Source organism: Echinops telfairi, unplaced genomic scaffold, assembly GCF_000313985.2.
Source record: "Echinops telfairi isolate 266 unplaced genomic scaffold, ASM31398v2 ScPeMD7_7407;HRSCAF=8445, whole genome shotgun sequence".
In the NCBI taxonomy this organism is placed as follows: domain Eukaryota; kingdom Metazoa; phylum Chordata; class Mammalia; order Afrosoricida; family Tenrecidae; genus Echinops; species Echinops telfairi.
Genome location: NW_022111307.1, coordinates 6,231,961 through 6,259,221, shown reverse-complemented (window position 1 = coordinate 6,259,221; position 27,261 = coordinate 6,231,961). Strand labels below are relative to the sequence as shown.

Here is a 27,261-nt window from a genome sequence, read left to right as displayed (position 1 = left end):
GTGCTTTACACAATTGATGTATGTATGGATTGTGATAAGAGTTGTATGAGCCCCTAATAAAATGATTTAAAAAATGTTCACTTTGGGGACCTATGAAACAAATAAATAAAAAAGTAGATCAAACCACTACCCAAGTCAAGTGAACCGAACTGTGCGGGAAAGGCAGCCCTGAGGCCTCTTCTTCTTGCTCCATGCCCTCCCCAGTGCCCAACACTGAAGGGCAGGTTTGCCTGACTCTCCCTTTTCATCACTGGTTGCCAGTGAGTCGATTCCAAATCATAGGTACCCTATAGAAGGAAGGATCCCATGGACTTCTAATACTGTAAATCTTTATAGAAACAGACTACCATGTTTTTCCCAGTGAGCAATTCATTAGTGGGCTCAAACTACTGGTCTTGTGGTTCATAGCTGAGTGCCCAGCTTCTGCTCTCACCAGGGTACAGCCTACCCAAAACACACACACACACACACACACACACACACACACACACACACTCACTCACTCACTCACTCACACCCACCCACCCATGCTTGCCCTTTCTTATCTAGGAGCCCAGTCATTTCAGAGGGTCGGTCCCCATGGGAGGGCCAACAGAAGATGCTACACTATGAGACCTGTCTTCTGCAGCCATGGGACAGAATGACTGACTTCCCCTGGAGCAGTTACCCTGGAGGATGAGGGGAGGAGAACGGGTTAACATTCTAGTTGAGCGCTGCTTTCTTCCAAATCAAAGTTCTCACTCAATAGCATACCAAGGTCAGCGCCCTTGTAATCCACTAATAGTTTCTGTTTGACTTGATGTTTACTCCAAAAACATTTTCAGAAGTTTGCTTAATTCTTAATAACTATACAGAGGCAGAATTAGCTAAGTGATCATCTCTTTTCTGGCTAATGAGAAAAACAATCTTCTTGCCCGGAGTTCTGGGTTCAGGAGTGGGCATGTTAGATGGTTTATTACAGATGACAGGTTTATAAAGCAACATTGCTTCACAGCAGGCTTCCAACTGGTTCATTCCAGCTCGATGCCCTGCTGAGAAGCTGCATGTTTTCATCCAAGATTAAACTGAATCGGAACCTATATTTAAACCAGGTCCTCTAAGATCTTGTTAAAATCTAGATTCTGATTCACTACATCTGCAGGAAAAATGCAGACCCTTAGCAGGCTGTCAAACTAGATCGAACCAGTTGGAAGTCCTGCTGCAAGGTCCGACCAGTGACTGACTGGGAAGGCTGGTTTTCACAACTCTTCCCTTGCAGGATACCAATGGCTTTTCCTGAATAGATGGAAGAAGTACAGAATTGGCAGATTATATTTAGAAGTCATTAGCGTCTCTCTTGTGATTTTTTCATGGTGACATCATGGCAACCTATACTCATTGTTATCAAATGTTTTCAGACATTCAGATGCAGAAAATAGCTATGCTGTTGACTGAATGTTCTTAGTGGATGAGAAGGGAGAGGTGGAAGAATTGACCCAGAAAACCATTTTCCCAATGTAATGGAGATTTCCTGCTGGTCCTCGGCATGGCCCTTTTTGGCACTGCCCGTCTTCTCACCAGGCTACTTAGAAATTGTGGCAAATAATAGGGAAAGGTGCTGGTGCCCCAATTTTAACCATATTTTTATGTTCTTGGTCAATCTCCTTTTCTTATTTTACCTCTAGATAATAAATTATCATCGCTATTTTGCTAAAAATTGGGAAGGAAATCATTATGGTATGTTGCATTTTCTTATTTTGGTTTTTAGGTGTTCTTAACCATTTCATAATATTATTATAAAAGTCACCAGGTCGCCTGACGAGACTAACACCAGAGAGTAAACCTAATACTGCGGGGTAAACCAAAGTGACCAAGCCAAAAAAAAGTTAAAAATTAACAATGGCTTCAGGAATAGAATCCACCCGTTGTGAAAGAACCTAAATGATCAACGGATTCTGACATTTTAACTTCCTCAGACCTACGCAGCACTTTCAGTGTGCAACGTGTCATTTTAGCACGAAGTGACGCGGTATCTTCCACCACTCCAACAATGTCTTAGAAATGCAATCTGTGTTCTCTGTTCAAAGGAGGTGTCAAGGAACACTTGAGTGAATGAAGCGTATTTCCATTAGGCTCTTAACCTTGAAGGCAGGGACCCATGTGCGCCCTACAAAGCTAGGCACACCGTTAGCTCTAAATTTAATCTCGCCCGCCCGCCCCCACCCCCGCACCCCCACCATGCCCAGGACTCAGTTATTTGAAGGAAAGAAGAGAATGAAATAAGGCAAAAGTGCGAATGGAAAGCTTCACAGATCTACACTGACAGAAAAGCCACTAGGGGCCTGGCATGGCATAAAGAAAAAGATCAGTTCTCCAAAGGATTCCTGGGCTGGAGAATGCACGAAGGAGCCCGATTCTGACTGACCTCAGGGGTCAAGGATTGCTCCTTGCTTTGAGTTCCATTTCCTCATTTGTGAAATGAGGTATGCGATACCGCCTGGAGAAATAAAGAAAATGGCACAGCACCTTGCAGATGGTGCTATGATGTTGTGTAATTATACACTGTGCCTACAAAAATAGAATATTAGCTTTTGCACAGTGGACTTATTTACTAAAGATGATAAAGACCTATAGGACTATAAAGGATGGCGATGAACTGGAATTGAAAATGGATCCTGAACTCTGGAGGCAGCCGGAGAAGAACTGTTACAAAGATCCACCTATTTGAACCTGTAAGCAATTTCTTTATCTAGAAACACTGAGTGTAAGCTTCCTTATAGAAGATGGCCATCCGTGTCCTGATAATAACGCCCAGTGAATGCCTTGTCTCAGAGGATTCTTTCATTCACTGAGTGTCTTCAATGGGTTAGGCATTCTGCAGGTGCACAGAGGGTTAGAATGGTAAGCAAAAGAGAAAGGGTTCCTTCCTGGCATGCACAATGTAATGAGGGATCTGGTTTGGGGGCATCTTCTCACAGTTGCAGATACAGATAGAATAGGACCTGACCGTACACTTAATTCACGCCCTTGCATTGATCGATTAGAACCTTGAAGCCCAAAAGAGTTAAAGAAAATGTTCAAGGTCTTGAAGCTGCTGCTATCAGAGGGGAAAGAAGCAACGGTTTCCCACATCATTTCGGTACTCCTTCCCGCACTCACAGAACTGGATAATGGTCCGAGGACCCACTTTATACAATGAAAATTAGAGATGAGATATCTATCTATTTGATAGATAGATACTTTTTTCAACGAAAGCAACAACAACAACACAATCACATTTTACCTGGTTAAGAGAGTGCTCTTGAATAATGGAAAAACGAGTGGGAGGAAATAATACCTCTGGAAAAGAGACTGTGGTCGTTATATCATCGTTTGTCAATTTGAGGATTAAGAGTGTAGGGGGAGTCTAGCCTGTCAATCAGATCATAGCCAAGGAGGCCTCTGTGTGGGCCTGGCCTTCTCCTGAGAATTCTGGGAAATCGTGTATTTCTTCTTGGAGGCGGGAGACACTTCTCTCTCTAGTCACTCTCTGGAAGACATTGTGGCTGACAAGACACATGCAACTACAAAGGACCCTGAGCTGAAGAAGCCACATGGTCCTACCCTGATGCAACCAGACCTCTGAAGCCGGAGAAGTCACATGGAGACCCCTGCCAGTGCTGAGATGCTTACAACATTACTGGATCCAAAGACTTTCTACCCTCTGGCCTGTGACAGGCCTGCATTCAGCGTTGTTGCATGTGTTTCATGAGTCTGAAGGGGACTTTACAGATTGGTACTGGACTTAAGGGCTTGGACTGGACTGGGTCAGGATGCTTTCTTAATGTACAATTACCCTGTATCTAAACCTCTTTCTTATTCACCTATGAGTTTCTATGGATTTGTTTCTCTAGTCTACCCAGACGAACACAGAGATAGATCAAGCAAGAGGTCCCCAAGTCTTCTTAGCATTTACTGGGTGCTAAGCTGATCTTTCATCTTTCCTCCACTGATTCTGATGTTTCTCATTGGTCCAGTTGGAGGATTTCGGCTTCATGTTGAGGTGTAACTCTCACTGCAGGCAGCAGTCTTTGATCTTCGTCATTGCTTCCAGCCCTCCTCTTGGCTTTCAGTCAGCAAGAAGCAAAGACCATTTGCATCCATGAGGGCTGCACGCAGGGAATCAAAGGAAGTGCAGCCTTGGGTCAGTCTGCTGCAGAAGGTCAATGTGAAGTGTTAAGAACAAAGAGGTCACTTGGAGGATGAAGGACACCAGATGCAGGCAGACCTGGTATTGTCCATCGCTTCAAAAGCATGGGAAAGTCAGACAATGGGTAAGAGAGATGGAAGAAGAATGGATGGTAAGAGAGAAAGCTACTGCGGATACCAGGAACTGCCGGAAGGAGGAACGACTGTGACTTACAAAAAGTACAGCCAGAATGCTCCTTAGAGGGAAGAATGGCGAGCCTTCATCTCACAAACTTTGGACATGTTCTCAGGAGAAATGCATAAGTACCTGGAGAAGGACGTCCTGGCCGGTACAGAGCCGGTGAAAGAGGAAGGGCCCTCCAGAAGTAGAATGGCATGGTGGCTGCAAAAATGGGCTCAAAGAGAGCCACCACTGTGAGGATGGCAAAGGGATGAAGAAATGACCATGGGGGACAAATCTCACAAATACGTTGCACTAAAGAGCCAGGCACAAGAGGATGCACACTGTATGCGTCCGCTTTATAAAATTCTCAGAAAGAGGCAAACAAAGCCATGGTATTCCAAGATGGGATGGCAGCTGCCCTTGGGTGGGTGGGGGCAGAGGCCTCTTCCTGGATTGCCATTTGAGTTCGGTTTCCTGATCCAAATTCTTGCCACTGTGGGTATGTTCAGTTTTGTAAAATTGCATAAAGTTCTGCCCTGAAGAATTCCATTATTTAAAATACTGATTTTAGAAGAAGAAGAAAAGATAGGCTAACTCTCTTCTGGTCAAAATGGCACCATTGAGGACGATTTATTGTATCTTAGCTTTCTTTTCTGAGAGTACCGAAGCAGCCGTCCAAAGCAACAACATGCTTGTTTTAGAATGGGAAAAGTAGACGAGTTGGTCCATTCACGAGCAATAAGAATTCCCTCCACTGTTTCCCGGCTACAAGCACAGCTGTGGACACTGTCCAAGGCATCTCATCCCCTCACCCCACCCACCAAGGCTGGCAGCAAACTGCACTACACAGACCAGGGCTCATACCAAAGGAAAATGCTTTTGTTGAATGTTATAAAGAATGACGGTTCAATTTAAACGGGGTGGGTTTTTTTTTGGGGGGGGGGGTTGTTTTGTTTTTAAAGGAAAGGCAAAAATGACCTCGTCTAATAAAGCTTTCCTTTGGTGTTTCACAAGCATCAAAGTTTCAATTTGCCACAGGCTTTGTTGTGAATACAGACGACACTCACAGAGCTGCAGTGTTACAGACACGGCCCAGCAGTGAAGTAGACTGTCGTCTGAGTGGAGAGCAACCAAGCCCATCCTGACTCCTACCCCGTCACACACATAGGCATTGCCTGCCTTCCCCAGTTGTCTCCTCGGTTTGGGGCGAGGGTTTCTTTGTCCTTTCCTTCAGGAAGGCAGACTCCTCCTTTCCCCATCAGCTGTGCACGCCTGACCTTGTCTGGTCACGCTCAACAGCCGCGAGCCTCTTCCCACAGAACGTCGTGCCTCATGGCGGAAGCTGACCACCATACCCACACCTGCCTTCCCCTGGCAAACAGCCACCAGGCTGTGTGGCAGGTGACTGGGAAAGGTCTCTGGAGCCTGCCCTACCCCTCTGGCCATGAGGTGGGATGTTCGCGAACAGTTATGGTTACATACGCGTCGAGATTCGACCACTACATAATCCTAACGTGAAGGCCGTTTCATAAACTTACTATCTCTTGGTTACCAGATTTGGTAATGGCGCTTGTCTTAGATTATCAGACCACCTCATCTCCCGCTTAGAAGAATGCTGTACAGCTTAGTCTGAGAACCGGGGTACAGAAGGAGCCCCACACTCATACTCTCCTTCGGACACGAGAAGTGGAACGTGAGGAACTAAGGCAGAGGAAAAGATGACAAAAGAAATACCAAGCATGGACGTTCTCCATTTGATCATGCTGCCTGCATAAGGAGATTGGCAAACAGATAAAAGGTAGATAGAGGTGAAAACTGCAAGAGCCACCAGGGAAGAGCAGGTGTGGCCTCTTGTCCTTTGATTTACCCATGAATTGTCTGAGGGGCACAGTAGGATATGCGCGGGGCTGCTAACAGCAAGGTCAGTGGCTGAGAACCTCCAGCTGCCCCTCGGGAGAAAGATGAAGCTCTCTGCTCCTGTACAGATTTATAGCCTCCGAGACCCTATTCTGTCCTTTGGAGCAACGATGAGTGAGAACCCATTACATGCAGTGTGTTTGGTTTGGGGTTTCCGTTGGAGTGCCCTGTGGGAAAAAGAGCAGTCACCAGAGGCTGTGTCCCCTGGGTCCTGTGGTTTACAAAAGCAAAACAAAGCCCAGAGGTCTACTGGCCAACATCCTACTGCAGCGCTTTTCACCCTTCCTCATGCCGCAATCTTTTCATACAGTCCCTCATGCGGTGGTGACCCCACAACCATAACACTATTTTCGTTGCTACTTCATCACTGTAATTTTGCTACTGTTACGAATCCTCATGCAAATATCTGACATGCAGGGTGTCTTTTCATTGTGACAAATTGAACATCATTAAAGCACAGTGATTCATCACAAAACAATATATAATTATATATTGTGAAATTTATTTCTAATGACAAGTGAATGAAATTTTGTCTTGAAGCTGGGTGTAGCACGGGTAACCATCTTCACGCTGGGCACTCGTATGTGGGCGTGTCTGCACGTGGGCGGACCCGCCTGGAGACAGAGAGGAGCGGTGTCTCGGTTCTGATGTTTTCCGATGGTTTTAGGCGACCCCTCCAGAGGGGTCGCGACCCACAGGTTGAGAACCACCGTCCCACTGACTTTCCTTAGCCATAGCCTTCTGTACTCTAAGGGACCCAAAATTCAAACTTGCCAGTAACTGGGAGGGTCAATAGACTACATCTCATTTTGTAAGCTCTACCTGTTACCAAGAAGGGTCTGAAATCTTTCTTCATTATTTTAGGGCTGGGTAGATTAGAAACTCCTTCTGCAGCTGTACTGGTGAGTGACAAGGAAAAGGCCTAACACGGTTCTGGGACCTGAGGAGCTTCAAGGCAGACAGGGCGAGCCAACAGCTTCTGGTGCTTTCAAAGGAGGGGCTGCCCAAGGAAATGCCTGGTGACTGTTCCCACCAAAGAGCAGGCGCACTCCAACTGACCGGAACGGTTAATATCGGTTCCGCCTGGCAACAGTTCCCCAAAAGGAAAATGTGAAACGTTACCAAACTTAGTTAGGGAGGACACGTTCTAAAAGCAGATATGAGAACTGTGTCATAGTCTGTAATATTGGACACTGCTAACCTTTGTAAGAACTCAGTCTCACGTGAAGCACAGGAAAATCCACTATTTAGAAGCTGTGCGAAAACATTTTGGTGTATCTCCCAAAGGCCTTGTCTTAAACATGTATAGACTCTCCCGCCCATTTACCTCCAGCTCACTGGCTCTGGTCTCTGACCAGTGTTCTAAGACAAAAACAGGAAGACGGGTGAGAGACACTGCAACACGGCCGATGTCCAGGCCTGAGGTCGGCATTTTCCACATGTTCTAGGGACACATTGTATTTGAATGTGTATTTCTACATATCCTTTAAAAATATAGTCCCAAAAAAAGCATCAGCTATGAAACAACTGGTCAGGACTCTATTAAAAAGATAATGGTATGGGGAGAAAAAAACAAAGATTATTCTTGATTAAAGAAGACTCCAAAACATACATGCCATTAAACGCAATGTATTTCCTAGTTGAATAAACTTGACAAATTTTACTAGATAATAGCTCATTTTACTAAGCTTTGTAGGAGAAAGAAGCTCTAGTGGTGCAGTGGTTATGGGCTGGGCTGCTAACTTCAAGGTCAGCAGTTCGAACTGACTTGTCACACTGAGGGAGAAAGATGAGGCTGTCTACTCCTGTGAAGAGTTACAGCCTCAGAAGCCCAGAGGGGCAGTTCTACCCTGTCCTGTAGGATCACCGAGAGTCGGAATCGACTCGACGGGAGTGAGCAGGAGATGCTCACGAGTGAAAAATCATGATGCCTACAACTTCTTACACAGCAAGAAAACACATACCCGTACAAAGAGCGGTGAAGCAAATACAGTAACAGGACTTAAAAATAAGTCAACAAAACATAATGTATTCCATTTCCGCCGTAAGATTTGGGGAAACAAATCCTATTATGGTAACTTACGGTTGGCTCATATGCCAAAAGCGGATCGATAAGAACTTCAAAATCATGTGTTCGCACATGAAGAAGGCTGCTCGTGGCCTGTTACCAAATTGGAACGAGGCTGCTCTTTCCACCCTGCCACTGACCATGTTTGGATTAAAATGGCCTTGGGAATCTGAAGGTTACACAAGAGTAAGTGAATCTCAAGTATGTGTTGGCTCTGGGCCACTGAGAAAGGACAAGGAAATGCCCTGGGGAAGGCAAAGTGACAACCGCCCTAATATTACCGTGACCATTGCCTGGCGTCACCGCTACTACTTCTTGGGTGAAAAAAAGACATCAACCACACCAGAACCAAACTCTCAATTACAATACGATTTATTAGTAATTCCGTATACATCCTAATATACACGTACCAGGAATAAAAAGTACGCCTAACGCAAGCCCAGAAAGTATGCTTGGGAAAAATATGGAAATTTCCACTCCTTGTGAAAAGATGTGCACAGTAGGTTTAGAACATTATCAGAACAGCTAGACAAACTCAATTAAATTTCATCCCTGAATCCTCATGAGAGAATAACTCAGTTGTCACCAATCCAGGTGGGTTTGCAGGAAAAATAATTAAGGTTCTCTTCCTTTGAGGTTCTCCCTCATTCTGGTCCCCCCCTCCTCCAACAGCTCGCTTGGCCCCTTCTGCCCATAAAGGCTGAGCAGGACCAGAACCAAGACTGAAGGGGGGAACCCAAAATGGTTGTCTAAACTTCTGCTGCTCTAAGCCTTTGGGAAAAACGAAACCGCCCCCCCCCAAGGACTTCTGGAGACTGGACCAACCTAGTTTACCAGCCCCAAATCAGAAAGGAGTGTGGAATTTGAGACCTAACTTACGTTAGAAATTATATAGTGGCTTGGAAATCCTCTGTGCATTTATGTCGTGGGATTAAAAAGAGCGATGGCCGTAGGATTGCGGGATGGGATTAAAGCCCTCCACACAAGGTGTGGGAGAACCAATACTCAGGCCAAACACATCGTGTATAGACGCAAGAGCTCTCAGGCAGCTTAAGCCTGAAAACACATCCATCTTTCTTTGAGGCCAAGACCTTGATGAAGAAAGTCAAGGGTTCTGCTGAGAAATAGGATTTGGTATCCAGAGGCAGAGAGAAAAATCTCTTCAGGAAAGCACAGTTGCATGACCCAGGGGTTTTGTTTGTTTGGGTTCATGATACCAGGTCATTCCCAGCCGCCTCCCCCCGCCCCCCTTTCTGTTCTTTGTCAGTGAGGATCAAAGAATTGATCGTCATGTTTCTGGATCCAGGTGTAAGATCAACCATGAGGTGGCAGAATTCATCAATGGATAATTTCAGACAGTGTACTTCCTGGCCACTCTCATCTTCTGCACACTAAGTAAGAAACTGATACATCCAGTTCCTGGAACATCTGGCCCCAGGAATCAGATTTCTCCTGGCAGGAGGGAAAAAAACGAAACAAAAAACCCACTACAGTCAACAGAAGAAAGGCTTCAGGAATTGGTGTCAACTGAAAAACAAACAAACAAACAAACAAACAAACAAACAAAACCCAACAACCTCCAAAACACGGAGAAAAATCAAACCAGCAACTCTCTATTGTATGTGATTTAGAGATTCGGAAACTTGGGCTGATACAATCAGCTTAAGAAAAGGAAGACTTTGAATTTACCATCATGACCCAGATTATGGGAAAAGGCAGAAAAACACAGCAGGGTTAGGCTTACTTTGTCATAGGAAATAAACTAACCTACAAGGCAGCTCCATTTTCTTGAAGTCCGGAAGACCTTGCAAGAAAACGCTGGGGAATCCGAGAGGGAAATAACAACCAGGGAATTTGAGCCAGGTCCTTCTCTAGTTGGAATAGAGGTGAGGGAAGGAGCTCTCTTCTTGCCCATAAGAATTGAGGGAAGTCATATCAAGTGCCTGGAAATTCAAGAGCCAGCAACCGTTCTGGGAAGGATCCTGGGAATGCCAGCCCCGGCCAGGGTTTGTGAGTGAACACCAATTTAAAACATGGATCCCCTGCTCAAAAGACAAAAGGGAGACTTGGTCTTTGGAGCACCCATACTCAATTCACAAAAGCGGTGACCGGGACATGGGTAACAGGGACACCAGAAGATTAAAAATTCTGAAAACGCAGCTCCAAGTGCCTTGAATACGAGTCGGAAATTAAAGGGTGGCATGGAAAGAGACGGAGCCAACTGCACAGATGTCTAACAGCATTAGAAGGCAGTGTTAGCTGGAATCTCTAAGAGGTACCTACAAAGCTAGTGGGACGACTTCCTTCCAGGATTCCGGAATCAGAGTTACTCGGAGAATCTCCCCTAGCTGGGTTTTAAATTAGACAACACAAGTGATACCACGATGAAGTTAAACCCGTGAAGCCATGCTCTGTAAGCCTCTCTTCCATTTTCTGTTTATCTCAGATAACTCTCAATCTCTACTATGGATTTCAGCTGACAGCAGCAACCTGGGTCTGGTTTATGAGACGTGTAATAAACCGGAGCTCGTTGGACGGTGCCTTCTCTGGGGAGATGCTGGCTGTACAGAGAATTAGTGCTTACAAGCCAAGCTGCTGCAGTGCTTGCTCCCAGTGGCTCTGGAGAGGGACCTGCTTCTACATTATGTTTGTTTAAGGCTGGCACTAGGGTGATTTGTGCCTTTACTGCCCCCTGGAAGGTGGATAACCCGATGCAAGTTAGATCCTTAGCAGAGAACCCAGCACACTAGCTGTTCCTACTCAAGAAGCCTCAGGCTGTGGCTTCCATTCGAACTCCCTAAACCAAGGCTTTTGGGCTTGGGTGAACACAGAAAAAATTGAAAATGGAGGTTTTATCCTCATAAAGGAACTTGCATTTCTTTGTGGGAAAAGGAAGGCATCCAACACCCCAGTTCAACTGCCGGCTGAGAACACGCCTTTGACCCTGGGACCCACTAATCAGAATCTACATTTTCAGCAAGAGTCCCCGGTGATTTTTATGGATACCTAAGAATCTGGCTAAAATGTAGATTCTGATTCAATATATCTGGGGTGGAAAGGCAAATTCTCAGCAGGGGGTTGGTTCAAAGCCTTGGTGGGAAAGGAATGGGTAACACACTATAGTTAAGGGCTTCCAACAGAGGCATTCTTATACTCTTGGAAACATAGTCTTTGAACTGGAATGCTGTATTGCTGAAACACTGCAGGCCAGAGAAGAAAAGCTTCCTTTTATCACTGCATAATGTACAACCATCACTCAACAGGTGGGGTAGCACTCAGGTTGGCCCCAGATTTGGCTATTCAGCCTGCTTGGGCTAGATGAACTAAATGTCACCACGTGGAAGCCACACTAACGTCCAAGGAGAGCTCAAGCCTGCCCCTACCTCACCTACCTCCCACAGAGAAAATGCAATGTGGGTCAAGCAATACCACCCGTGTTGTAAAGACCAGACAGCGGAAGGATAGCTTTGGTTACATCGGGCAAGAGTGGCTCTTCAAGAGATCTCTTTGTTCCGTCCATTGCATGTGGCTGGAAGCTGCCCCAGCCCTCCAATCAGTTATTAGACCCTGGTTAGAGATGAAGGTACTGGTCCCAGGGACAGGGAGCCAGTCTGATCTGTGGTAGACCCTCGGAGCAGAAGGATCCTCAAGGATGACACACGGCCCAGGCGCAAGTTTGCCAGGGTAGAGCAAGGAGCTGGGCAAGCCCCTGGTGCTCAACTACAAGGGGTGGTGGCTAAATGGAATTTGAGATATTGTCCTTTCTTTACTTCTATGCTACTGATAATAACACAGGTGATGTTTAAAGGTCTCTACCAAGTAAGACTGGCTAAAATAGAAAGGGAGATTCTTTATATTAATGTTCTTCTCTTCTCTTCCCAAAGCAGTCATTTAAGTAAGAGAAGCCCACGTGGACGGATGAACTCAGTCAGCAAGGTTCTGAGCTGTGGAGGAGGAGCACAGTGTGTAGCACTCTTGTTCTTAGCACAGAATTGCATCTTTCAAAGTCATTTCCAAATATGAAATCTGTTATCAAATGAGGAAAATAATACCAGTGGGAGTCGAGACTTTTTCTTGACCCAGAAGTACAAATCTCACATTTACTATTTACTTCCTTGAACCTTACACTTGCTCCACATTTTCATCTTAGAATAACTTGGGTTTCTGAAGTTCCTTTCCTTCCAAGGCCTCGCCGATCCTAACGATGGCGACTGAGGTAGGGCTCCTGTATTTATGGCCCTGGGACGCCCCTAGAAAAGTATTTTGTACAGAATGAATTGTTCTTCATTGCAGAAACGGCCACATCTCAGATATAACTAGGACCTTTGCCTCCAATCATACTTACTGCCACTTTGAACCAATTTTCAAAAAGAGAGAAACCAAAGGGTTTAACAGAGCGTAAAGCTTGCCCAAGTATACAGAGCTGATTCTGAAGAGTCAGATAAAAATGGTTTTATCCTCTGGCTTTGAGTGCATGGTCTTCCTTTCACCTACCCTTGGGAGTGGGGGTGATAGGGTGGGGGTGGTGTCTTTTTGGACCGTGAGTCCACAGAGCTGCCTTCTCCCTGGGTCATTTGGTTCCGTTTGTGCCTAAGAACCTGGCAGATTAGAAAGGTCATTGCCTGGTTGGATTAAACCATAAGAAGGATGTGAGTATTATTCAGATGTATCAATGACTACCTCCCAACGGCAGCGGTTCTCAACCTTACTCATGCCGCGACCCCCCAACCATAACATCATTTTCGTTGCTACTTCCTGTCATTTTGCTACTGTTATGGATCGGGTAACCCCTGTGAGAGGGTCGTTCGACCTCCAAAGGGGTCAGGACCCACAGGTTGAGAACCGCTGCCCTAAGGGAAGCTGCTCAAAGAATTTTAATGCGCTTCTTACTTTTACCAAGAGGATCTTTCATTTTTACACGTGAGAAAACAGCCTGAAGAAAGCCCTGTTCTCACAGTTCCAGTGCTGCTAGAGGACAGTACGATTCCTCCTTTGTGGGGCATTTTTCCAGGAAAATAAAGACAGAGACCGCATAAAGCTAAACCTTGAGCCTGAACATCCTTCTTGTCACTTATTCTCAAAGTATAGAATTCTCATCTAAGCTGGCATTACAGTGAAGTGTTAAGATCCTTGAGAAAGGATTTCAGCCCCGTGGAAAATTTTATCTTAAAAATCCATCTTTAAAATCCGATGGGAGAAAATCCAAACCTGAGGGAAATTGGCTTCTCGCACCAGAACCCTCCTCTTCTATCTATAGCCCACTTCTCCTAAAAGCAGAAACTCGGCAAGTGCGTCAAGGGCGCCCCAACTGTGACTTGTACTTCTCCCTCACACGCAGCCTGCCTGGGAAACATAGCATTAACTGCCCTGAGTCTAAATGCAGCCCAGGAAGCCTGGGCTAGTGCACGGGCTTAAAAGGGGAAACAGAAAATGAGAAACAGCCTTGACTTGTCTTGTTGTTTATCTCTTGAGGTCAAACCAAGGACTCGCAGAACCCAAGTTTTCAGACCCTCCTCTATCCAAGTGACTTCCTTATCAGCTGGAGGCTGGTGCTGAGGGCTGTGGAAAGCCCAGTAAGCAAGAAAGGTAACAAGAAGGCTCTAACGGGGGTGCTATGTCACTCACCGGGTACAGACCTGGTGTTATGGCAAAGTCAGATAGGAAGACACCAACCAAAGGGGGTCCCTGGCCTTTGACGACTCCTAGAGAGAAATCATTTGCTGATTCTTTCAACAGGAGTTCTGGCGTGGTGATACATTGAGTTGCTAACTGCAAGGTCAGCAGTTCAAAACCACCAGCCGCTCTGCAGGAGGAAAAATGGGCTTTCTATTTAGGGGCTAAATTTAATATTCATCAAGATACAGAATACATCCAAACTCTGCATTATTTTCCTCCTGATTCTTCAAGAAATAAGATTCTCTGACTGGGAGGGAAGGAGGAGGAGGGGCCAGCATCGACTGGCTCAGGGTATCCAGCAGCACAGGCAAAGGATCACCACTAACTTACTCTCTATTAAAATGCAGATTGGGAAACGTGGGGCCGGCATGCCAGGATCTGGTCTTTACCCTGGGTGACCATGTGGAAGAGACATCCTCCCTCTTCTATTCTACCTTTTCTATGGGCAACGTATAAAAGACCCTCATTAAGTGCCCTTTCAGGCAATTACAAAGCAGTTCCAGGCACTCAGCTGAAAAGTGTTTATGTAAGCTCAAGTCCTCCTCAGCCCCGCTGCAGATGCACAAACAGCAGCATCCTCTTACACTGCTGATATCTAGGGTTACCTCCTGAGAGGTTTCAAACGCTCGCACAAAAGGGCAATCTGCCCAGGCCTGTTCTTGTCTTTTTTAATAGGGATGGGAAGACATTCTTGCTCAAGACCAATTTACAGTGAGAAATATTTCAGGGGGGTGGGGGGAGAATCCTCGTGGCCAAACACAAATGCAAATAGCATTACTATGGTGGCCAGGGCGAGTGTCCTAGGAGCAAGAGCCGGACAGAGCTCTTTCAAAGTCCCATGGGGAAAAGTGCACTGGCTCATCCCTTATTGGGTATGGTTTGGGAAGGGATCGCTCTGTATGCTTATCATACACGGTCCTGGTCTAGTTCCTGTCCCCACTGGGGAAGGAGGTGTCTGTGAACTAGGGCTTTGGGGAATGTTGAAGGGCAGTTTTACTGAGGCAAGGGGCCACCTTAGAACCTGATGCCCATCCCTCTGTGGCTGTGTGTGTGTGTATGTGGGGGGTGGGGGTGGTCACTGGTTTGGGGTGGCTCAGAGGCTATGTTATCCCGGTACTTCTGGAGTGGCCATTCAAGGTGATGTATCTGATCAGTGCCTAGTGGAGGGGTTGCAGTCACAGTGAGGCTCCCCCATAGCTGAGTACCCCACTGGGAAGTGTCATTTTTAAAAAAATGGCAATTATCTGACCACAGTGAGGGGGAAAAAAACCTAAACAGAAAAGCCAAGGTGCAAGGAAGTGGCAGCCGTGTCACCCCTCGGGTTAAAATGTCACTCTAACCAGAAGTCTGCACAGTGGCAGGCCAACGTGCATCTTCAGCCCCGGGCAAGCCTGGAGGTCGCAGCACCAGATCAGTTAAGAATCTGCCACAGGAAGCAGGGAAGCAGAAGATAAAAAGGTAATAGCTTCAGATCAAGCCCCAACACCTTTCCCTCCAGGGGAAAGAAAAACCATCCTCTCCAGCAGGTTCACTTCCTTTAAACAGCTAGTCTACACCGGCGCGGCGGGTTCTAGTGCTCCCGGTGTTCAGCAGCCACGGCCCCTTCCTCATAAGCCCAAAGCCTGCGTCCGGCAGTCGGAGGGTTAACGCACTTAAAATAAAAACTCCAACCCCATTAAGCCCAGGCTGGGAGGACAGGGAGCAGCAGGGAAGCCAAAGGAAACTAATTTTGGAGGCTCTCCAAGCTGCCAATCACAAGCGTATTTCTAACAGTCCCTGTGTTGTTCGAGTTGGTTGTTTTTCCACGGGCTGCACAATGGGGTCTGGTTATTCATTGAAAAAGTCTGCGAGCGCGCCCCGCCCTCCATTCACAACCAATTTGGAATGCTCCATTCAGGCAGGAGGGGGAATCTACCACTCGGCTCCCCGGGGCCGGCGTAACAGAGCCCAGCTGTCGCCGCAGGGACGCTTGCTCGCCCAGCGAGTTGTGTTTACGTAAGAAATTCAGACGCGGCGGGGCGCCGGCTTGCTCTGCGCCCTCTCAGGGATCCAACTGGCCGAGACCCTGGCTGAAAGCTGCAAGGGTGTGCAAGTCAGTGAGACGTGAGGTCCGGAAGTGCCCTCTGGCAAGCGGAGCAAGGCAAAAGATGCGAACTATCTGGGGCGACAGTGTTCAGGATCGGCTACAACCGGCGGAGACTCACTCTTCAGTGGTATTTTCCCTTGCCCCGGAGCGAGCTGGTTAGCATTACAGGATTGCGCAGTGGAAGCCAGCGTCCGGGCTTCTCCGATTCCTCAGCCTCGAGGGCCACCTGGCTTCCACCCCAGGGGACTGGGGGTCTCTGGAGGAACTGCTAAGTTCTCTGGCAACAATCAGGGAGGGGGTGAGCTACCTATTATGAACAGTTCCACAGATGCTCTGCCAGGCATCAGATTGCCCTGTAGGGCTGACAATACCCTCCAGAGAGGTCAAAACACAGTGTGGGGATCTGGGGTTGGAGGGCGAAATCTACTTGGAGGACATGGGCAAAGTACAAAGCCAAAACGCTGGCATCTCCCAGAGACCTCTCCGGTATTTTCTTTCAAGTCATCACCCCTGAGGGAGAGCTGCTCCGTGCAGCCAGTCTGACAACTAGCCTCCATTTTAAGGAACAGCTGATGGTTTCATGAAAATCAGATCTAGGAGGGAGACTTTTAGCTCATGGGATGTACCTTTCATAACAAGTTCGGGTGTTTTCAGTATCTTGTGATTACTTTCTGACCGCCAGCTCCCTGCCCACCCCACCCCCTTCAGTGACCTCAGATGGTCCCACTTGAAGCATGTCTCCCTCCATTCTGGCCACAGCACCCCCCACTCGATGCCTGCCTCTAACTCTGGGCCTTTTGCTAGCTACATCTCACTCTCTTCTCCTAGATGCTGGCTCCCGCAGGGGCCGAGGAGTCTCCCCTATTTGCTAGGACCTGGACACCCCTCTATGTGGAGGCTCTTCTCCCTTTAACAGCTGAGTTGTGGGAGAGTCTACAGTCATCGACTTGCCAGGCCCAAAGGTGCACTTAATGTTATGGTTCCGTGTCTACACACACACACACACACACACACACACATATACACACACATCATACTGTGCTCTTCCACTAAGCAGGGCCTCTTAGAAGACTAGGGACAATGATAGGAACTGACAACCAAAGGCTCTGTTAAGTGAGCTTGATGAGTTCACAAAATGAATTTTTTTTAAAAAGCAACCTAATCCGGTACTGGCATCAGCGTGGCTGGCACCAGCCCAAGAGCTGGGAGCTGCAACATGACAGGACTCTGAGCTCCTTGGAGTCCAAGCAGAGAGCACCGAGTGCCAGGGCACAGATGGGCCCCAAGCTGCCTCAAGGGCAGCCGTGCACCCTCGCAAGGAGGCTGCGAGCCTCTCAACCTGAATGTTCTTTACCAACATGAAAACCCAAGCAATGCGTGGTTCTCTCACCCGGCCTCAACCCCCTAACAGTAAGACTGTTTTTGAGAATGAAAGTGAACCATGACACTACTAGATGGTAGAACTGGCAGCTAGCACCCACTGGCTGTTATATAATGCTACCCACCCCCCTCACTTTATAAAATTGCTGAATGACACCATTTACTGAAGGATGCCAGGATTTTGTTACTTCTGGCACCTACATCAAGGATCTTCCCGGTAGGCACAGATGTGGGCTTCTCCAACCCAAGTCCCTCTACCCAGCACCAAGGACGGACTTGGAAGGAAAGGCTGCTGGGTTTCATTCTCTTAAGCAAAGAAACTACACGGGACAGGGTAAAGGACAACGGCATGGTTTTTAATAAACACACCTGCATTAAAATAACAGGGAAACAGACTTGGTCAAACACACAGCTCTTTTTCAATCCAGGGTCAAGTAGCTAGTTTGGTCTTTATTGAGTCCTGGTGTAAGGATCCAACTCACTTTCAAAGCAGAAAGGAATTGGAATCTTTTCATACCCATGTGGGGATAAGGCAGGGGACTGGCTAACAAAGGGTTTGATAGCAGTCCTGAAAACCCCGGGGTCAAATAGTGCCTCCCTAATGCTTTTTCCCCTCCAGTAACCTGCTCTTTGCTCATTTCCCCCTTCTCTTCAGAACCATGGGCTCTTAAAAGGGGTAAATTTCTGATATCCTTGCCTCCCAAGTCTCTTAAAAGGGTCACCGTTTTCTTTCTTTTCCAAAACAAAAAGACCTGAGGGAGGGCCAGAAAAAACTCTGAACAAGTAAACCTGGGTATTTGCTACACTACATGTCTGAGTTCAAAAAGACAGGCTCTCATCAAGACGGGCTGCCTCTATGACATCAACCACACATGTATTTCCCTTAAAAGAAAAGAAAAAACAAAACAAAAGCCAGCTAGATCACCTCACATGGACACAAGATTAGGGTCAATGTGTTTTAAGCTCAAAGGCTGTGGTGACACTTTATCTTGTTTTTCCATCCATCAATTGCAATGTATTTATGCAAAGTCAAGATTGTATCAGTTAACTAGTCAGTCCTTAGGAAATGGCAAACTTCCTCCAGTCATTTCACACTTTTTGAAACATACATAGAAAATGAACACTTCCAGGGGGAAAGGTAGGGTCATTTGGGTTTAAACACAATTCTTGACATTTTATTTCATGTGGAAGCTCTAATTTTATTAGGCCTTCTCCCCAGCATAAAATATCCTAGTTATTCATGAGGCGGATGGGTAAGCATTCACATCACTCATTCAAAAATGAGATTAAAAAAACCCTGAAATCTGCACTTAAAAAGGAGTTTATTTATTTGTGTTGACATCTCCAGGATCCTTCAGCACACTCAAGCAGTCAGTTTAGAAAAAGGAACAAAATCTCCTTCTGAGTCTAAGCACTGAGTTCCAATCAGCCACAGACTTGACTTATAGTCAATTCTCTGAGAACATGCCTATTAAGGTTATGTATACAAACTATGTACTGACCCAGATTCCCTGGTTTGGTAGATCTATGTATTACACTACTACATGGAGTCCTGGTGGTGCTGTGGGTTTGGCATTGGACTGCGAATCTCAGGGTTGGTAGTTCAAACCCACCAGCTGCTCTGTGGGAGAAAGAGTAGGCTGTATGGTCCCATAAAGATTTCAAGTCTTGGAAACCCTATATAGGGCCACTGTGCATCAGAATCTATTCTATGGCAGCGGGTATGCATCTCTCTATATATATTTGGCTACGACACACATATTTAATATACAGTTTTATCTGTACATACTAATATCTTCTAAGAAACGTCAGTTTTATCATTTTTATTTGTCTTCAAATCGTAAGTGGAAAAACTCAAGCACCAAGTGTTTATTAGTAATACTTTGCTAACTGTCCAATTCAAGAGGGCATCTATCTGTGTACACACACACACACACACACACACACACACACACGGGCTCAAAAAAGTTTGTGAAAAAATCCTATTATCTTCAGATTCTACTTTTCCATTAAATTTTTTGTTGCCTCCTTAATGTATTGTGCGTGTGTTTACACACATGTATACTTCCTTCCTTGATTCACCGATCTCCTCCCTCTTTGCCCCAAACTTCCCTAGCTCTCTGCCTCTGACGTAGTCCCCTCTATAAAATCAGGGAGTCCGCTAAGATTTCTGTAAAACAGTTGAACACTCTAGACTTTCCTGGGTGGGGAGGGCACTGGCAAGCTCCTATGGTCTAGAGGTTATTCTTTTTAATCCTTTGGATTTAATCTCAACATTTCCAGGTTTGGGGGTGGTGGTAGGGGTGGGGGTGGTATGTGTGCGCGTGCGTGCGTGAGTGTGTGTGTGTGTGTGTGTATGCGCGTGCACGGGGAGGGGCACTTTACTAATGGCAATTTTCTGAGGTGGAGGTGAGAAGCATACAGCTACACGTAAATCGGGCAGTTGCCATTTCTGTAAGGATTAAGGCTTTATAAGAACAATGGTCTCACTTCTTCAAATCACGCTTAGGAGAGATGCCTATGGGCAAGAAACAGAAATGGGGGAAATGTATACAACATAATCTCTTTAAAAGTTGAGCTACGGTGTGTACACACACACACACACACACACACACACACACACACACACACACACACACGCCATCATCTTTCAATCAGTGCCATTCCAAATAAAAACGAGTCCCCATACTAGTACTTCTGTTACACACACACATTCCCAAAAAAGAAAATTATCTAATCATTAACCGGAAAGCTTGACTACTGCCCACAACAGAGCAGAAGAGCATTTGCCTACAAATGTTCCTGCAACTGAGAATACTAAACCAACAGCGTTTAGGAAAAAGATTTGCTTTACCCAGTAAATGGAAGATTGGTTCACTGCATGAGTGGTTCAAGCCACCTCCTAAGTCTACAGTAAGTTTGAATGAGCTTCTCCCCCTCCCCCAGAGGAGTCAGGGGCTCTAGTATTCACCAAGGAGGAGCAGTCCCCCCCACAGCACTGTGCAGGGGATTCCCAGAGGAGGAAGAGTGGGTTGGCCAGCACCTGGCTCTGTAGGTGCACCTCTGCACCATCAGTCTGAACAGCAGCCCCACACAGCCACAGAACTCAGGGCTCGAGATTCACCACCTCCCATGTGTGTCCTAGCCAAACACTCAAGCAAGTCTATCAGAAGTTACCCTACTCCCTGCTCTACCTCTAGAAGTCAGAGTCAGATAAAGGAAGTATTAAAAAAGAATTCCTAAAAGAGAGTCCTTAAAAGGCTTTTCTGCGCTTCTCAACTATTTTATCCTCAGAACACGAGAGAGCCTCAACCTAAGAAATTAAAATAAAAAGCAAACAAAGTAAACAAACACCTCACACTCGGTAAGCAGAAACCTCTTGGCTGTGGAAAACATGGGCTGGGCAGATCGACCCCACCAGCCGCCCCACAGGAGAAAGAGGAGGCTGTAAAGAGGTACAGCCTGGGAAACCCACCGGGGCAACTCTCCCTTGCCCTACAGGGTCACTGTGAGTCGGAATTGATGGGATGATAGTAAGTTTGGGGTTTTTCTGATTATTTTTAACTAAACAACCAAGCACATTCTATAAGTTGGGCAGGAATTATTTCTATGGAGCCGAAACATTGATTGATTCCTTTGCTGTAGCCAATTTCTACAGATAATCCTGTTTGCCTGCCATCTTTTCTCTAAAGAACATACCCTGGTTTCAGCACATGAAATCAATTTAGATGCAGTCATCCCACCTCCCCCTTAACTCTTTGGGATGCGGGAAAACAAACAAAAGTGTCATAAAAGCATTTCAAAGGGTCTCTGCCAAGAAAGCCACCTCACAAAAAACCTGCAGCTTATGCTGCTCTGAGCAAGAGACGGAAAGGCTGGGCTAGACTGTCAACACAGAAGCAGGCTGGATTACAAATCTTTTCACATACACGTTCGGCTGTGTTATTTAGCTTTTCATTGGCAAGCTTCCCAATCACTTGAAAGCAGAGGGCACTAATTAACACACATTTGCTTCCCTATAGCAAAGTCCCCCAGCAAGCTGTGACAAAGCTAAGGTAACCATGTATCGGCAGAGTTACAGTTTATTCCCTTTTAAAGACTCATGGCAATATGCCTTGAACACGAGGCCATTCATTAAAGAATGTTGAGCTGGAGCCTCCATTCTTTCAGTTAACGATGCAGAACACTCTTGAGACTCACAGATACCCTCTCTTCTCCTAGTGACTTTTACACACACACACACACACACACACACACACACACACACACACACACGATAAAACAAAGCTGGGAAGAATTTATTGGGTGCAAAATGAGAAATCATATCGTTGCCTGGCTCAGGTGCTTGCTATTATAAACTATGACTAAGAGACATGGTTTTCTCTATGATGCAACTCTCAAGAGAGGGAGCATTTTCTCCAGCCCTCTCTTAAACCTGCTCATTCGCCAGTGACTAATGCTCTCTAGAGCTGCCCTGTGCTGCTCAAATTTCATCAGCCAGCTTTGTCCTTGATAGCTCTGCCTGGACCAGAAAAGCACTCCAACCTGTTGAGGGCCGCCCTGAATGATCCCCGCAAATCTAGCCAGGCCCCTGCTGGCTAGAGAGCCCGCTCTGGGCTTCCTCACTGCATTTGGCTATCACAAGCAATGGCCACTGAATGACCACTTTCAGAAAACATTTCCACTCTTCTCTGAATGGGAAAGCCACAGCAACGGCATGAAAAATTTGGAGTCAATCAATCAGGTCCTCCCCGTGACCACTCTGTGTGCACTTAGGAACAAAATTGACACTCTGTCAGGTGAAACCACAATTAACTGGATTCTTGCATTAATTATTTTCGGAACTTTTAAAAGAAAGAAAAAGATCAGGTTCATGGTTCCCATTCAGGACTTCGTTTATAAAACCAACCAACCAACAAAAAGCCGTGGGAGAATGCATTCCCAAACGCTTTGTGAACTTGTAGAGCTTTAGAGCCTTGTAATACCTACCTTTGGGGGCAAAAAATAAACAGTGGATGAATCACGATCAGTAATCTTACTTGCAGGGATATAAAAGCCTTTATAAAAGCACTAATAAATAATTTCAATATGGGATGGAACAAATGTTTTCAGGGTGAACTCTGACTTACTGAAAAACCCAAACAAGAAATGAGGCAGTCCCACTGTACTGGCTACAGCTGAAAAGGAATCTTCTGGACCTGGAGGTGCCATGACCGAACGGTTTCAGCAAGGTACTTACAGTTATCCGACTGGAAATCTGGGACAAATTGTTCATCATCAGGAACTTGTGCTGCAAAAGGAGATTTTTATTTTAGACTTCTAAGCTTTATTAAAAAGCACAGCAAAGTGTTTTGATAGGGAACATAGGACAGCCCAGAAACTTGCCTTCCGCTAACCAAGCCTCTTGCAGTTGACTGAGATCTTGAAATAACTCTGCAAAAGGAAGACCAGAAGACACGGAAATGAGGACCATTCCTTGGCTGGGGAAAAGGCGTCTTCGGGGCGCACACACGGGCAATGAGCGGAGGAAGCCATCGCCCAGGAGAAGGAAGCTTCACTACCTTCAGAATCATGCGCCAGATCTGTGTCCAAGAATTTCCTCTTCCTGTCAATCACAGGCCGGGCTCGACATTCCTCTGCCTGAGATTTCTGAAAGACGGCAACAGACAGGGAAGGTGAGAGGGTCATAAAATTGTCCAAAAGGAGGTCGCAGCACTAAACTCATAAGGACAAGGCCCCTACATGCAGGGGGAGGACAAAAGAAACCCACAGTCATATAAACTTACCCCTGGGGCCATAAAAGGGACTTGCTGATCATAAAACCCATCCATGGTGCTTCCAAGTTCTCTACAATCACTTTGAAAGGTCTCACCATTGAGTAGTTTCGTGGGTGGGGAGGAAAGGGGTCCTCCTGGAATAAAAATGTGGAAGATCTCAACTGGGGGTGTGAAGAGATGAAGTGATTTCAGTGTTCTTTCTGTAGGGCTGTGCCAAATCATTACCGTTCTCTTAAGTACCGAACACCCACCTAAGGTGTAAGCTTTACAGACTAATACCAAGATTTATGAAGGGCATCCAGTGCGTGAAATGTACCTATATCCTGTCTCTCCGGATCAGTTATTATCATACCCACTTCTCATTGGTGCACAAGGTCAGGTTCCAAAGACTAGGTTGTTTTTGTTTTTTAAACCAGCATGGTGTCAAAATGGAGGATTACCATACCAGGACACCAAAATGGAAAATGACTATATCATTACATAACTGTCAACTTACATCACTTTCTAACTGCCAAACCACTGAGGCTCATGGTCCGGCCAAGTTCACACATAACCTCACCGTAACCATCACAACCGTCCGTGTTCCTCTCGCCTAGCACCTCCTTATTGCCACTGCTATTATGTACTTCGTTAACACCCCAAACTGTTGATCTTCATATTATCCCCAAACTCAAAATGTCAGAAAACCAGATAGTTGCCAAGTGAGGGTTGGAGATTGTTCGGCACAGCCGATCTTCCAGGGTATTTCTCGTGTCTGGAAGTTTTTAGAGAGAGCATTACACTGTTGACAGCACAGTAACAGGAAGCATCGAAACTGTATTGAAGTGTTCTAAATAATTGGCAATAAAGAATCTGAAACACGTAGTGTTTCTGAAAGTACTTTGTAGGGCAATGATAATACACTGTCTATAATTCCAGGAACACACTCATCCAGAAGAGCTCTGGAGTTTCACAAGGGGGCAACATTGAGGATTGCTGTGCCCTGTACTGCTCCCATACAATAGGGACTACCCACAAGGGTGGCTCTGCTCTGTCCTGTACGGTCGCCGCTACAAGTCAGAATCCACTCACTGACAAGGAGTGGGGTTGTATTTATTTATTCTGGTATTGATCAGAGGCACACTTACCTTCTCACCCTATCGTGCATTTAAAAAGCACTTTCTGAATACAGGTGTAGAATCTGGGATGTCAAAAAGAACTCCATCCACATTTACAGAGATAGCTGATATCTCTAACTTCTAAAAGAACAGAATTCCAGGGGGTTTCAAAACAGTTGGGGGGGATGGGGGTGGAATGAAAAGATAATAGCAATAGCATTCCCCCCCCCAGCAAACTTTTTTGACACTCCCTCTTATCTTTGAAAAGAGATCAAGGAAATTAGATTCCACTGCTCATGTTCTAAATACCTCTCTGCCAGATGTTTTAAAATGCAGTCAATGAAAAAGATCCATAACAAGAAAATGCAATTGGTTTTTTACAGTGAGGTCAATATTCTCTCCCACTTCTACAAGGCCTGCCCACACAAGAAGGTGCCCCACCACACACACACACACACACACATTCATTCAACAATGGCAAATGTTGGGAGAGCAAAATGCTGCTGGTCAAAAGGGAGCAAGAGACCTAATCTTACTTGAGAGGAATGAATGGGCCGTCTTAGGAAGGCACCATCCCCTTGTACCTGTATTTGACTCTCCAAATCAGACCATAGAGTCAGTAAAACAGAAAGGAAAAAACGCATTTCATTCACCCTAAGCTCTAAGCGTGTAGACAAATCGGAAGAGGGAACTTTTCCCCAATGGATAATTTCATCTTACTGCATTTTTCACTGGGTGGAACACCATCAAATATTCAAAAGTGAGTCCAATGTGAGGAAACCCTGCCTGGGGAGCCTCTTCTCAGCACTTTGTAATCAGATGGCTTCAAAGTCAAAGAGGGAGAGAAGTGGAAGAGCACAGTTCTAGGGAAAAACTATTCCCCAGTGGTGCCTTCCGTACAGCGCCAGAGGGTTCAAGAATAAAACCTCCCTCTCAAACGTGCTCGACCTGCGTACAGAATCCAAGCAAACTCAGCAGTGATTTGCGGGACATGAAAACCAGCCCTGTGTAGGCTCTCAAATCTATTAAACCGAGGCCTTAAAAATTCTGTATCTGCTAGCGCATTGAGAAAAGGAGGGGGAGGTATTTTCAGTCTCATGATGAAACACGTTGCAAAATATTTCACCATGAAAAAAACAAGCAAAGAATCTTTAATTTAAAAAATAATAAACTGCCAAACACACACCCCAAACAGATATCGAGGTTCTTTTAAGTTGCTCTCAAGAGTTCAAGGGCTAGAAAAATTGTGTTCAAAATGTAATTAAAAAAAAAAAAAAAAGCCCGCAGGGCAGACTCGAGTTCACCCAGGAGTTTAAACCACTTCCTTTGTGTACCCCCGACCGCCCCCCCCCCGCCCCATCTTGCGGGTGCCCCCAGGAAAACGCGCACAGGGCGAAATCGCGGCCCCTCCCTCCCCCGCGGCGCGCAGCGGGCCTGGTTTTATGAATGGGAGAGCGAGCCGCAGCCGCCACATCAGGTAGAAGCTGTAACTGGATCCCTCGCGCAGGGCCCCATTCACAAAATAAGACACACTTCCACCCAATTCCCAGGCTCCTCCGTGCAAGAGAACTCCTCGGATGTGCCCGCGCCCCGCCCCCAATCCCAACGCACGCCCAGCCTCCGACGCAGGCCCCTCACCCCCAGCGTTTTAGGAAACTAGCTCAATGCTTCATTCACAAAAAGGGAAAAGGGAAAAAAAAAACAAAACAGCCGCAGGGAGCAGGGAGCCAAAAAAAACCCCGCTTCATTCATAAAGTCACCCACATTCATAAAAACGAACTGAGGCGCTGGCTCTACCACCTCCCCGCCCCCCTCCCCCCGCCCACACCAAGCATCTCTTTGGTACCCCTTTTCAACCAGAGTTCGGTCCCCCCTACCCCGAGGTCCCCGGGCCCCTCAGGAAGTGTGGGTGGCCAGACCCCTAATCCAGCCCCGGGTCCAGAGTCCGTCTACTCGCCCCTGATTTATTCTACCATTTCCAAGCCGGCTTTCGGGTGCTCCCGAATTTCTCGAGAGTCACCGCGCAGCCGGACGCCCTCAAACTGCTGGGGCGCGGGTGGGGTGTAAAGATGCGAGCGTGGGTGTCCACTGTGCACAACCTGAAACTCGCAAGGCCTGCCCCAACTTCCCGGCCGACCCCCAATCCCGCAGGCTACACTTGCCTATGTCACTTAACCCTTGCTGGGGCTCCGGGGACAACGTCTCGCAAATGCCCCCCCCACCCCACCCCGAACTGCTTCCCACCCCCTCCTCCCTGCAGAGCTTCGCCAGGCGTCTCTTCTCGCGAGCCTCCCAGTCCCCTCGGGGCTCTCAGATCTCCAGAGATCGGAAACCCGCAACTCCGCGCTCCGCCATCCCCGCCCCGGAGCCCCCGCACCGGGCGCCCGACGAGCCTCTCCCAGAGGTGCGGAAACCCGCTCTCGGCGCTCCGGAACCGTTAGCCACTGCACACCCCCCGCAAGCCGAACCGGACCGGGCCACCGGAGGAGGGGGTGATCAGCCTCGGGGCGCTCACCCTTGAGGTAAAGTGCACCCGACTTGAAGGACTGTGAATCAGCCCGTGAACTCCCTCCACTGGGCCCTTGGGACCTATTCCTGGCTCCAGCTTCGTCGTCCCCTGCCCCCGCAACGCCCCCTCACCTGAGGCGGCGGCTCTCCTCCCCTTGCAAGCGGTCCTGGCGGCGCAGGCGCGCTCACGCACGCGCGCACCGGGCCTGGGAGCCTAGGTGAAAGGCTGGGCCGAACCGCTCGGGGACACTGAACCGCTCCGTGCACCCGCGGCTGGACTCTGCGCCGCAGCTGCCAACCAGGCTGGAGTGCTGGCCCGGCCCCCCGCAGCCCCCCGCTCCCGCAGCCGCTATTGGCCCGCATCCCTACCCCAGCCTCATTCCTATTGGCCCGAGGCCTCTCCTGCGGTTGTCCATCATCTC

The 27,261-nt window shown here is 47.0% G+C and overlaps 1 protein-coding gene across 1 annotated transcript in view; it reads right to left on the bottom strand.

Annotated features, from left to right (window-relative positions):
- Nucleotides 1-27,058, bottom strand: part of ETV5 (ETS variant transcription factor 5) — a 70,483-nt gene extending 43,425 nt beyond the window's left edge. The window contains exons 1-5 of the mRNA XM_004713420.3: nucleotides 26,972-27,058; nucleotides 23,244-23,368; nucleotides 23,019-23,106; nucleotides 22,843-22,890; nucleotides 22,697-22,747 (exon numbers count right to left, since the gene is read on the bottom strand). Coding sequence (XP_004713477.1) covers nucleotides 22,697-22,747; nucleotides 22,843-22,890; nucleotides 23,019-23,106; nucleotides 23,244-23,288 — 232 coding nt within the window. The 5' untranslated portion in view covers nucleotides 23,289-23,368; nucleotides 26,972-27,058. The remainder of the gene's footprint in view (nucleotides 1-22,696; nucleotides 22,748-22,842; nucleotides 22,891-23,018; nucleotides 23,107-23,243; nucleotides 23,369-26,971) is intronic.
- Nucleotides 27,059-27,261: the final 203 nt, after the last annotated feature.